General features: G+C 38.3%; 1 protein-coding gene across 2 annotated transcripts; it reads left to right on the plus strand.

Moving 5' to 3' along the window:
* The first annotated feature begins 1,764 nt into the window (after positions 1 to 1,764).
* LOC110046641 (transmembrane protein 272-like) lies at positions 1,765 to 11,965 on the plus strand. 2 transcript variants are annotated; one of them, XM_089273219.1, is made up of 4 exons: positions 1,765 to 2,089; positions 5,804 to 5,972; positions 8,648 to 8,707; positions 9,265 to 11,965. In XM_089273219.1, exons 1-4 carry the CDS (start codon positions 2,087 to 2,089, stop codon positions 9,681 to 9,683), a joined length of 651 nt encoding a protein of 216 aa, XP_089129345.1. In that variant the 5' UTR covers positions 1,765 to 2,086; the 3' UTR covers positions 9,684 to 11,965. The 2 variants fall into 2 exon arrangements, with proteins under 2 accessions (XP_089129345.1, XP_089129344.1); XM_089273218.1 differs by lacking the exon at positions 1,765 to 2,089 and adding an exon at positions 2,125 to 2,520.
* The last annotated feature ends 1,835 nt before the right edge of the window (positions 11,966 to 13,800 follow it).

Raw genomic sequence — 13,800 nt, forward strand, 5'->3', positions numbered from 1 at the left:
TTTTTTTTCTGCATTAACATTAGCAAATTTGTAGGCCTTCTCAAGCTTTTACGAAATTGGAAGCCATTTCTGGTAAGTTGCGGTCATATATTTGAGCTGTGTGCTAGCTAATTTAGAGGTCTGAAATGGGGTATTGATTTTTGGCCTAAGTCTGAAATCACAGATTTTGGCCTGAAGTGGGTTAAGGGTTTTAAGATGTGGGCTGCACACCTCTACCAAAAACTTCTTGGTTAACCTCCACCGGGGGTGTAAGCACAAGAAAGGGGGCATATTTTTATATCCTTATAGCTATGCTAAGGCGAGAACTTGATATGTTGCTGGGGGTGGCTGAAAAAGCAAGGGCAGTTGACATTTGTGCCTGAGCCCACCACGGACAAATCACGACAATTGTACAGGGGAGGGGAGGATTTCGCTCAGTTATGGAACGATAATGACTAATTTAAATTTCGGCCGTCTGCTCCATGACACCTTTGGAGTAGACAGACAGCTGAAAGTCAAGTTGACGAATTATTTAATGGAAGAGAACGTTTTTAATGAAGATTGCTCGGTGCTCCTCTCGAATTGTTTGGAACAATCGTATAAACGTCGTCGATCGGATTGTGGTAAGTCTCGAAAGAGTTTGGAATCACTCAGAAGTTCTTCGGAAATTACGGGATGTTCGGTTAATGGATGAACTCAAGTGAGAAGTAAAAGTTATCTGAGATCTGCCATGAAAATATAGCTCAAATGTAGCTGAGAATTCATTATTATCATTCCCATTTAAACCCTCAAGCCTCGCTAACTTGGCAACCGAAAAAAAACTTGAACATTCCCAAGTTCCTGGATATTTTGCCGCGGTCCATGTGCTTCGAACTAGTGGGGAAGCAGGGAATTTCCAAAACTTCAGAGACGAGGGACTGGATTAACTGCCAGGCTGTTAACAGAAGTACCAAGCCGTGTGCGTTTCCATATATGTCACCTACTTCAGTACCGTACCCTCCCACCCTTCACCCCCGGGAGGGACTCCCTAAAAAGGACAGGGGTGCTCGTTGTACTTTTTAGGGGTTAAAAACGTTTTGGTGAGAGGATGTTCAGCCTCAAAAGGTCCACAGCAGAAGGTTTGCGGTACCTTTTAGGGTATTGAGCCGAAAAAAATATATATGACAGGAGATAATGTGTTGTTTTAGAAATGGTACCTCTTAGGAGTGAAAAACATGTCAAGCAACGCCCACAAAACAGGATCTTGGTACCTCTTAAGAGCCCTTTTCAAAATTTCCGACGAGCGCCCTTGTCCTTTTTATGGGGGAGTTCCTCCCTCCCGCCCGCCCCACTCCCTCCCAAACCGGGTCTTCGCCCACCCTGGACCCACCCTGATTCCCGCCCTGTCTGTTTCCACTCGTTTCCAGGTATCCCCAGCCTTTCTCCTCCTCAACATGGCCTCTTAGCAGCCTCTGCAGCGGATATATGGACGAGGGGATCGATTGCACCTGAGAACGGCTGCCAAGCCTATGACTACTCGTTGCTCTCCATCTTATTCTCAACGCTCCATCACTTTGCAGAGAAGATGTAATGATGATTGAAAAAAATATATATGCTACATAGCTACTCACTTTTTGAAGCAAAATGTTCAGAGATGCGAAGAAAAATTAATTGTTAGCTAACCTTTTTTCATCCCCAACTTTCACAGGAGTTTTAATTGAAAACTTGGACAATTTCGAGACGTTTAAATCAACTTTTTCAGTTCCTTTCCAGGTGGTGTCACCCTGCACATTAATATATTCATTGGCCTTTGAAAGAGAACCGACACGCTATTGGTCAGCGCCTTTCGCTGTTTAATTTTGCACCGTTAATGGCTGTGAAAAGATCAAGCAACTAGTCTTTGAAGACCGTTTTAAGTGCCTCCCAGTAAACCGCTAAATGCTTTGGACGCCAGTTTTGTGGCGATGCTCAAACATTTGTGAGTGCTGTCACTTTTACAGCAGAAAATGAAAAGGTGGCAGCCGTTTATAGTGCGTCGAGTGGCTTTGTAATTTGGTTTGAGCCGATAATTCGGTGATATCGATCAACGATCTACAACCGGCTGGCTATTATTTGACTCAGTATTATAATGGTGAGTTGTTTACGTTATACTTCAACGGTTGGTTCAATATGTTAACGCAGAAACGAACAGCTTTGAATATTGTAAACCGTATTTCTCAAATTCAGCAGTCGAGTCCCGCGCAGGAGTTTGTAAGCATTGTGCGCGCGGTGCTCTAAATTGCTTGATCTTTTGTTTGTTATTTACAATTCCGGACTCGTTAAATTGCGCTTTTTATGTGACTTTTAGAGCTAAGATTTGCATATTTTTTTCCACTGTTCAATCAAACCATTCATTTGAACAAGGTGGGGTAACGACTGTCCATAAGTTTAGACGAAGCTTCATTTTCGTCGAATCGACGGAGAGCGCGCGAGCGGGAAAGCCTTCATCCATTGAAGATTATGCAGTTCTTAAGAATTGCTGGTGATGATGTGCCAAAAACCAAGAAAAAGCGGGCTCCAAAGGTACAGAAAGTACACCAGTTTTGTTTGTGTTTTGTGTGTGGCTTCCTCATAAGTACTACTGTGCTGAAGTCCATATTAGCAGGAAGATTATTTGTTTAAAATTGCTCTGAAAGACAAAAAGTGTCGATTGTCTTTGCCATGGCAAGTTTGTTGAAGCGTTGAGGTACTTGGAAGTTTTATTCGCATTTTGAGGCCAATCACAGCATAATTCGGCGGTATGATCACTCTTTAGTGAGGCAATATGGAAGGCAGATCAATCTCTTGTTCAAGCGTAATATGTTATTGGAATATTGCCAACATTGTACATTGCTGAAATCGAAGCTGACTCGCTCCTTAGTAACAACTTTCATTCTGCATGCATCGTTGATCGTGAAAACGAATTCGCTCTAATTTTTTCTTTTTTTTTGTCTCTTTTTTAATTTCTCATCTAAATTAAGCATCGAGGAGCTTTTTACACCTGCCTTCTTCAGTAGTTTTATAATTAACATTTGGGTGAATTATGTAAAAAGCAATTCCCTTTTAATTCACAGTATTGTGTCAGACAACAATTATTTGTTAAATATTTCTTTTCACAAACCCAGCCACAAGGGGTATACGTTTCTAATTGGGAGAAGCGATTAAAAACAGTTTAACTCTGGAATATCCTAAACATATATAGCCTGCAGTTGTGGTGAGATATCTACCAAGTCATTTCATCACAACTTTTATAAATTCTTTTCTAACATTTTGGCCTATAATTTGACTACCTTGGGTAGGTTGCTATGCGAACCTAACCAAACCAAGCTGTTATTTGACATTTAAAAAATACGTGATCGCTTTGTTTTTTTGTCGGTGGATAAGAACACTTGTTTTTTGCAAACACCAAGGGTAGTGTGAGAACTTGGCATGTGGTTCTGAATCAGTGATCTGTTTAAAACAAATATAAACTGCGACAAAGTTGGTGAACTGAGTCGCAACAGAGTTTTATCATAGGAGGAAGCGCATGTGCAGCATGTGAAATGCTCACATAAATTAAGCTCTTTCACACAACAATAAGTCTCCCTAGAACACCTTAAGCCGCAGACCCAAAGATATATATACTAAAAGCCGTAGATTTGTAAGTTCTTCAGCAGTAATTCATAATATCTAAGTTGAACGCTCAGTAATGTTGCAAGATTTAGCTGGAAGTACATCTTCCTAATGAAAACTTTTCATTCCTTAAAAAATGTCAAAAATATAACTTTTATTTAAATTTCAAATAATTTTCTTTGTGGTGTTAATGGTTTCCAAGACATACATTTGGTATCGTTAATTTGCATTGCAAAGCTAAGTCTCAGTGGTTTTTCGTGTTTAAAAATAGCAGGCAAGTGTGAATGGATCTGTAAATTTTATATATGGTTACCAAAAGTATCGTATGGCTTTTTTAAGCAAAGATAAACCAGAAAATGTTAAAATATTAACACACATTAAATTTGTTTCTGTCCAAAATGAGACAGTTACAAACATCGTGTAATTTTGTTAGCTTGTATATCGATGAAGAGTTTCTGGCGTGAAATAATTACTATGAAACTAGATTTTTGAAATACAATATTAAAATGAAGATACAGTTGAATCCCACTATTTCAAACTCTCTAGGGAAACAAAAAATAGTTCAAAATAGTGGATAGTAGATGACTGGAAAGCAATTCCAAGGGAAATGGTTTTGAGTTTGAAATAACGGGGAATTCGAAATAACCGAGTTCGAATTAGCAGGCTCCAGCTGTACTTGGCGAAAGGGTGATCATTTTGTCAACCATATTGCATTGCCAGGGTTGTCACAAAGTTTTAAAGTGGGTGGGTGGGTGGACAGCTAAAATCATTGCTTGAGAGGGTGGCAAATTTGCCATCATGCTAATTATCAGACATTGCTCAGCAGGGTAGCTAGCCAAAATTCTGAAGTAGATTGTGGCTTTTGGTGACAGTCAGTCTACTTTTACACAATATTACATAGCACACACTAGATGAGTTGTGCTATGGAAATGTGATATAATGAAGGGCCAAGGGACTGGCAAAATATACAGTCGTGTTCTGACACTGTTACGAGGTTTCAAATTATTACTGGGGCAAAGAATATCATTTGTTAGCAGGCTTTTAGCCAGGTGGTTGTGCAGCTACCCAGGGGTCAGTCACTTTTCAGGGAGAAAATAAATAAATAAAGCAGAGATCTTGTTGATTTGCAGTCAGTAATTTTATAAGAGTTCAAACAAAATCACTTGATTTCCATAGTGATTCTGGAAATGCTTTTGAACACACCATCTCACCATCATCATATTTCTACTTTAGTTTCCTTTGGTTACTTCACAGTGAATACTGTGCACTCTTTTCCAATTTCCCTCCATATAGAGCAAGGCGTGTGTTACCAAACTGATTTCACCAAAAGGAACTTCTTGTGCCCAGCAAGAAGGGTTCCTTCTGGGGAGTGCTTATTGGTGGCTACATGAAGTACTAACTTGTGAACCAGCACGCATTGTTTCACAATCATCTTTACAGTGACCACAATCGTTAATTTAAAAAACATTTGCCATGCAACAATCTTTGCTCAGTTCTTTTGCAAAAAAAACTAAGGAAACACATCTGATGCATTTTGTATGGGCTGAGGCAAATACAGTTTCAATCTATTTTTAGGTTTTTGGCAATGAAAACAGCACATTATCATTCAAGTCCGATCAGTACATTTATCGGCTGAGAATTCGCCGAGAGTGCACCTAAGACGCTTCAGCTTTTTTAAAATTTTCTAGCAAGGAACCATGCAACCAGACCTCCCAAACAGGATGGGGCCTTCGGCCTCATAATTGTTAGTGGATGGCCACTCACGGAATCCTGGCTAAAACCCTGTTCATTAGTATATACCATGCAAGTGAATAGTGCTTTCCGTGCATTCTGATTGGCTAGCTCGGAGTTAAATAGCAAGTATTATTCACCTCTGAGCAAACAGAAAAAAAACAAAATGGCTTCCCATTTTGCTTCGGTTACCAAGGAGCAAATTTTATCGACTGATTATTCAACTTGTGTGGTATATACTAAAAAAATTATTCACCCCAGTGTCAGTGAAAGTGGTGGATATTTGCCTCTACTTCGGTGAATAATAAAATCATACCATAGACTTTGTTATATAGATTTGTTAAATCAAGGTCCCATTGTGTTTGAACACTTGTCAAATTACCATGCTGCGTCACTCTTGGGTTGCTATGGTGTTCAATGACAGTGACAGGCATGTCAACTTAGTTTTAGTATTTTCATTTTCATAACACCTCTGTTCTTTCAGTCTGAGAAAAATAGTCAAATCCATGAGGAGGAAGATAAAATTTGGCCAGAAGAAGAGGGACCACCGCCAAGCTATGATTCTCTATTTGGACAAATCAAAGAGGCAAAGGAGACCTCTGATGGTTCATTTGATTTCTGCAAAAGAGTTGTGCAGCTGTTTGCTGGAACAAGTAAGATATTTTTAAATCCCTCTCCTATAAATTCGCCATCTAACTTTAATTGAGTTAACGAGAAAATGTTTCACAGAGAAACAAAAAATTTTGTACATGCATTTATTGCTCACTATGGAAACCTGTTAATCCAGTCACTGACAGGCAAATCAAAAATGGGCATAATGTTGAGTTCCTGGGGGTGGGGGGTTGGGGGGGGGGGAGACAGGGGTGCTCATCATACCTTTCAGGGGTTAGAGAAGCATTTTTGGTACCTCTTAGGGTGTTCATTCTCAAAAGGTCCCACAGCAGGAGCTTTCGCAGTTGAGCCAAAACAAGTAACTGTCGGTCAATGTGCTGTTTTAGAATATTAGTACCTCTTAGGCGTGAAAAAATTTTCACGCCACGCCCACAAAACAGGATCTTGCTACCTCATAGGGGTTCTTTTTAGAATTTGCGATGAGTATCCCCATCTTTTTTAGATGGGAGTTTCCCTGGGTTTGAGCCTCTTAGTGCTGGACATAACCCAGGAATTTCCTTCAAAGCACTTCATTCAAGGATGGTGGCTACTAAATACACAAGTCTTTGTGCCAGATTAGGACCATACGGAAAAAGTAGATCTCAGTAAGAGCTATTGGAGTTCACAAAGAAAACTAGGGGTAGCAATGCATTTTTGTGACATAATTAGCCTTGAATCTCGAACAAAAATGCTGACATCAGCATTTTTCTGAAAAAGAAGGAAGAGATTTTTCTTTACAGATTTCCTTTGAATTTGTCGTGACAAACCACAAAAACAAACACATAATAACGATCTTTAAACTACATGGTATGTTTTTAATAACAAAATCATCACTGACAACAGTGCTTTTAGTGTCCCTGACAGCTCTCCTCTGGTGTAGCCAAAATACAGGCTAAATAGCTTTTCCTCACAACCAGAAATCATCTATCATATCCCAGATTCTTGACTGAATTTATTTAATGGTTACGATATTTATTTTTGATTGCTTGACAGTGAAAACCAGCAATTCTGGTGTTCCTGGTTTTAGTATAGCTTAATTTAACTTGATTTGGTTGCAGTACAAAAATTTTGCTCTCATTTTAGTCAAAATGACATGTACTTAGTAGCGTAGTTGATCATGCCAATGTCAGTGTGTGCGTGGCATGTAAACCATGCCTTGCGTGTGCGCACTAACAATAGTAGGCACCGTCCTAAAAAGACACTAGATAACTCAGAAGGATCTGAACCCACCACTTCAGAATTAATTGACTTCCAAATTTGGATCACCTTTGTACTACTGACTGAGCTTCAAGGCCAAATGAGAGCAAGCTGTGAATTATTTCAGTCAGCAGTGGTAATTTATAGAGAAACAGTGATCTAATCCTGAAGTTATGGATTCAGATCCTTTCAACAGGGCTGGAAATAACAGCCACATAGTCGCTGGTCAAGACATTTTAGCCTGTTCATACGTTGTCATTTCTGACTGCTTGTTAATTGTTCTGTCAAGTACAGTGGAGGTCACCAATGGGCCATGAAAATTTGGCCATATTAGAAGGGTAGCCGTATTTGCGGGGTAGGGTCAAATTTCATGTCTGGTCTAGACTAAGTGACATCTTAACGGATATATCAAAATTGCACTTCTAAACAACTGTTCTATTAAGCATCAGGAATGGAGATGTAGTTTTTTTAAAAATTGAAGTTTCAATCAGTTCATACTGAACAATAATAAATTGGAAAGATGAACATAACTGGTTTGAGTGGCCAAACAAACGGGACAAAATATTATTATATACAGGTTGGGATTTACTAATTATTCTCAAAAATTTTAGAATGTGGCCGTTGGCTGCATTAACAAAGTTTTCTTGTGAGATAATATAAGGGCATTTCACCACGGCAGAAAACTGAAGTGGTCATGATCTAATAAGGTGATTGTAATAAGTATGAATGAGGTGATCGCATGGCCAGGTTCCACTGTATAACATGCAATTTTCCCTAATTAAGACACAATGTCATCTCCTTCCCCTTCAGTAATAGAAGTAATTGCCAATTCCTTCTAAACAACACTGCTATCGATTTTTAACTTGGACTCCATGTTGTACTGATCAGGATTGGCACGGGCGGGGGGGGGGGGGGGGGTACTTGCAGTATACATGACAGGGTGGTCTGACATATCTTTTTGGCTTGAAAATTTACATCCTCTGTTTTTGTTTTTGTTTTTTTTGCGCCAAGAGATCTTTCATGTATTTTTTTAGGTCTTAAAAAAATGCACATAGTGTGTTGGGTTTACGCATCTCCGAGAAAATTTTGTTGCAATCAGCATTAGACGAGTCTGTTTGATTGAATAAATCAGTATTGAGGAATTCAAGTCTTGCATTTTTGGGGGTAGGAAGTTTTGATGCCAGGTATGTTTTTGGGTGTAAAATTTCAGACTCTTGTATTTTTTTGGGTTTGCAATATGAAGCTCTGTCAGACCCCCTGTCATGTATATTGCGGGTACCCCCTGGGGATTGGCATTACCTATATCTAGACAATATATATGTTGGCTCTGAATATTACTTGGAAGTGAAGATAATTACAAAGTATTTTAAGGGAAAATTCAACCATGGTCACATAACTAGTAAGTCTGCGTGAATGAAAGTCCATTAAAATCTCATTTTGATACATATTTTTGAAGCCACATATTTTCTTTATTTCCCAGTTGGTTGTACTATTGCACTCAGTTTACTAATGGCACTGCCGATAGCTATGGTTATTATGGGTGAGTAGCAAGTCTTTTAGTTAATACTCGATGTTGTGGTGAGCTCTCTACATTCAAGTGCCTGGTGGTTACTTTCAAGTCTGGGATGTCATTCAGGACATTATTGTGCAAAATATTGACGTGATTTCACATATAACAGGCATCGTCATCATCATCATCGTCTGCCTGCCTGATTTGCCAGCCTGCCTCCAAGACATTTTTGATTTTGTTACTCAGTCTGTAAAATTGCTTTTAGCTTCATGAAGCCTCTTTTATCGATGACATACAAGAAGATTGATTTGAATGAATCTCATTTTGACTTATTTCTGGAGAGAAACAAAGTACCAGGCTATTTTGCGAGTCTGTGAACTGAAGCCAGTACCAACCAAACATATTTGTGTCCTGGGATGTGTTAACACATTATCAAGGTTCGCAAAGTAGTCTGCCACAGTTTTTAATGCAGTAAGACCAATTTTCTCACCCTTGTTCAATTTACAACTTACTTCTTCAAACACTTGAAGAGAAGTTTTTTTTGATAAGAATTGATGAGTGTTTTTATGATTTGTTTTCTTTCACAGGTGCCAAGTACAAGGATGACTGTCCCGTTGAGCCATTCATTCCTATTTACCTCATCGTTGGAGGATCTTTTGGAATGTTAAAAACTATTATAGTTCTTTGTCAACGAGCTAGAACTCACGAAGATGACATTGACATGGACGAAGACCAATCAATGTCCACAAAATTTATAGATGGTGTTTTGAATCTGTTCTTGTTCACATGGTTTATTGCTGGGAACATCTGGGTATACAGCAAGTACAGACCAAATCCATCTCCTCCACCATCAGATCCACTGAACTATTGCAATCCAACACTCTATTTGTTTGCGTTTTGGGTGATTACAGCAAGTTACATCCTCATGGGATCAATATGTTTCTGTATATGTTGTCTTGGAGTGTGTGCAAGTTGTACCGCTTTTTTTGTTACTGCCAAAGACTGAGGATTACAATGTGAAAAGTCTCTGTTATTTTGTGTTTGAACACTCGGTGTTATAATTTATTGTAAACCTTTTTAATATGTGATGGAGATACAAATTCTCTTTGTAGAGTCTTTGAATTTGATAACACATCGCAAGATCTTTTGGACAATCTGCTTCTCAGCATTGATTGTCGATTGTAAGACATAGGTCAGGTTTAGCAAGGCATATATTTTAGGAGTCAAAAACGGTGTAGTTTGACATAATTTTATTTTGAATTGGCAGAAGTGAATTTTGTAAAATCCCCAAATCAAAGAATTTTTTTTCGTGGTTGGCATTCCATCAGACCAGTCAAAATAATATTTCTAGAAATTGCCAAGAATAATGATCCACTGCAGGCTTTTAGCCAGATAGGTGTCCAGGCTTCCTGTGGACGACCACGTTTTGAAGAAAATTGTTTTATTTTTCATATGTTGCCTTTAAAATTGTTTGTTTGAGCAGGCCTTATGTCACATTTTGGATGCCCACTTTTCAAATCCTGGCTAAAAGCCTGATCCACTGTTAGAACAACTAGCCAATAAATGGGCAGGTGCTTACGCCAATCAGCAACACATACAATATCTAAAAGAATTGTTAAGTCAACTGATGATCTCACAGGAAATAACTCAAGGAAACATCGCAATCTGGTAAAGAATTTCATGGCAAACCAAATAATTTTGATATCGTGTACATGTCAGTAAGATTACAGTGACTTTGTTATTTTCCGTGTTTGCCCGGGGAGGTTCATGTCAAATGGTCTTGCACGATCGCCATTATTGTGTCTCTTGTCTAAGTTCATTGGCAACTTTCATGCCAATTAAGACAAACCTTTTTCCTTAGGGGAGCAGTTCTCTTGAAATGCAGAGTTAAGACAGACAGTAGAGGGGGCGGATCTAGGGGGAGGGTGCAGGGGGTGTGCATCCCCCCTGAGATGAAGCCTTCTTCTTCGTATTAGCTTTTGAAATTTGTTTACCTTACAAGTCAGTTACGCCATTCCTCAGTGGTGCACCCCCTCCTAAGAAAAATCCTGGATCAACCCCTGAGTACTACACATTGTACATTTAAGACTGATTGGCAGGCACAACTTCTTTATAATTTGGCATTATCTACTTACAAGCAGCTTAGAGCACAAAACAAACTGCTTGAGTCTAGGTATCTTGGGACAAACTTTGCAAAATATGACAATTGAATTATGATTTTGTTCTCAAATTATTTATAAATAATTTAATAAATAGCATACAAGGGACGTCTTATTCTTAAGTTAGAGTGTGCAAACATGCCATCTCAAAAACGTATTACGAAAAGTGGTTTACTCACACCTGCAATTTGCAAATTATATTAATTTAATTTATTAACTATGTGACTCTCTAGACTGGGACAAATGCACTGTCAGTAAATAGGTTTGAGCGTGTGGGAAGGATCGAGTTACGAGTTTTTTCAAGGGGTAATAGCATGGCCTCTCATGAAATACTGTAACTTATCCACTCTGGGCAGATAACGTCATGCTTTCTAGCCACCATAAGTTAACCAGTACGGACTATTGACTTGGGGATGTCTCTGTAGTGTTCATAAATTCAGGTATTCACGAGGAAATGTCTGTTTTGTTTGCCGGGCATTTAAAAATGCCTCTAAGAATCATATTGGCTGGTTTATGCCAATTTAATTTAATATATTGTCAGCCAAGTCTGGTGGGTGACAATAGGAAGGTAAAATTCAACTTAAAATTATTTTGTAATATTCAAAAGAGCAAAAAAAATTCAACAGGTTTTCTGTCTGCATGGTGGAAAATTTATATTTTTTGTTGGTTCCTGGATGGGAAATTGTTATTTTTATTTATTGGTCTGCTATTATTTCTGCCAAGAAGATTATATATAATTTTAAAAAGCAGGTTAACAAGTGTTTGAATCAGACTGTTGTCTATAAAGTGATATGAAGTTGAACAGTGTAGTCATTCAAACTGTTTTTAAAGTGGTACCTTGAAGCTGTAGTTCAGGCTGAGGTGTTTTTTTGTTTGCATAGAGATGCTAAAGAACAGAACAATTTAGACAACCAATCAAATTGTAGAAAGAAAACAGCATTCTGCCTTTGTTTATTCAACCTAATCAATGTCGAATTTGATACAGTATTACCTTATGCTTTCTGAACACTGATTGAATGTCATTGTCTAAGTTGCTAAATTATATTAAGTCACACAGGAAGACAGTTCTTGAAAAGAGATAGTGTGTTATTTTGGTATAAGATAGGGAATAAAACGTATTTGGAGTTCAGTAGGGTTTGTGTTTTTTCTTGTGTGTGTGGTATTAGACCATTTAACAGCTATCTATTTAGTAACCTGGCCTTTGAATGGCAGCAAGGCTGCAGGAGACCTTGTTTTGATAAATCCCTCTCTGCTTTTGTTGCATAAATCAATTAGTTCCCATGCTAACTAGCTGGCATTTAAATGAGAAAAGGCAGAGAGATTTTTTATCAAAGGTCACCTCTAGCTTCGCTTGTATTCGCTTGTACTGAAAACGGCCTATTGCCTCAGTAGCTGCTTTGTCTTCAGGCGTCAACTCCTTATTTGGAGTACGGTGCGTGTGGACTTCTGGGCCTGTTGCATTTTACCCAAGAAATGCGGCCTCGACAAAAGGAGGATCGGACCGGACCGGACCGGACCGGATCGGATCACGGACCGGATCACGGATCGGATCGCGGATCGGATCGCGGATCGGATCGCGGATCGGATCACAGAAAAAAAAAAACGTTTTAAAGAAAAAAAAAATCAAATCATTTATAAGATAATAATAAATAAAAAAATAAAAGTGGAAAACTAAAATATAAATAAAAATAACAATCCCGAATTTGACGCAATGACATGTTAATTACAGAGAATGACAAGAGGTCATTTAAAAAGCCACATAAGCGCCTAATTTACCACGAATTTAAATTGTAATGAACAGGCAGATGTAGTTATATTTGAACGTTAGTTGGCTTGAAGCTTGCGTGAACCTCCCATTCTCATTTTTTAGTATCAGTAGCTAATTCTCCGCTACTTTTTCGTGTCCGATGTGAGCGTTACGTACGAAAGACTTGCTTTAAAGGAGCTACGTCACGATTTGCGCATCTCGAAAAAACTAGCCTAGTTTTTCAAGTTCGTCATTGTAGCGCTAGCGCTGACTCGAATACTTTTTCACCGTGGTTTTAAACATCTCCATTTATTTACCAATATGTAACACCGGAATGGGAGAGTTAACGTTCAAAATCTGTTTACATAAATTTGTATTAGTAAAATCAAAGACTCAAAAAGTAATAGCTCAAAGTTCTTACCCAGTGGCGTATTGTAGTTTCTCGTGAGTCGTCCGGTTAGCACTATTACAAATTAGCTTTATGACGTTATATACAACGTTCTAATTACGCAACGTTGCAGTCATTTGCAGTCCTCATTCCGTTTTGATTTGTTCTTGCCTCTTAAGTGCTTTCTATCCTAGAACACGATCATTTTAAGGTTTTATTCCATATAAAGGCAACTCCTTACGACCCTAAAAAATGACTTTAAAAATCGTGACGTAACTAAAATCGTGACGTGACTAAAATGTTGTTTATTCTCGGGTTGAGTTATCTTTCACACTATCGATGTTATTCCTATATTTTTTTGTAAAACAGCTATACTTCCTTGAAATACAAATGGTCTGTTTCGTTTTATTCCAGTACGAAATATTGTATTCCAAACTCACATCTTGTAAAAGTATAGACTTGTCTCAGAACGGAAATTGTTTGAAATTATCAGGTGTTTAATTTTTTAGTGTTTTTAGTTTTTGTGTTTCGATTCATACGTTCGTCTTATTATTACCATGCTGACTCGTTTTATGACAGGTTACCTTTGATGCAAGCGAATATACGAAATATCATTTATCTGAACTGCGGAGAAAGATATGAAGACATGATTGATCATCGCAATCAAAACCCAACAGCCTGAAAAAAAATTCATCTGTGACCAGCTCCCAGTTGGCTTGATATTATAAAAGTATAAAGGAATATCACACCTGAATTAAATAAAATGTTCTGCTCACAGTAGTCACTCTTGCGTAATTTGCTCAACAAAATTTTGAATTTTGAATCTTGA

This window comes from Orbicella faveolata, unplaced genomic scaffold (assembly GCF_042242905.1).
Source record: "Orbicella faveolata isolate gen_17 unplaced genomic scaffold, um_ofav_v1 contig_35, whole genome shotgun sequence".
NCBI lineage: Eukaryota > Metazoa > Cnidaria > Anthozoa > Scleractinia > Merulinidae > Orbicella > Orbicella faveolata.

Excerpts from the sequence above, each read along its gene's own strand:
- LOC110046641 (XM_089273218.1), top strand. The coding sequence starts at position 2,458 with ATGCAGTTCTTAAGAATTGCTGGTGATGATGTGCCAAAAACCAAGAAA. Across the intron at positions 2,521-5,803 it reads AGAAAAAGCGGGCTCCAAAG|TCTGAGAAAAATAGTCAAAT; the intron begins GTACAGAAAGTA and ends CTGTTCTTTCAG. Across the intron at positions 8,708-9,264 it reads GATAGCTATGGTTATTATGG|GTGCCAAGTACAAGGATGAC; the intron begins GTGAGTAGCAAG and ends TTTCTTTCACAG.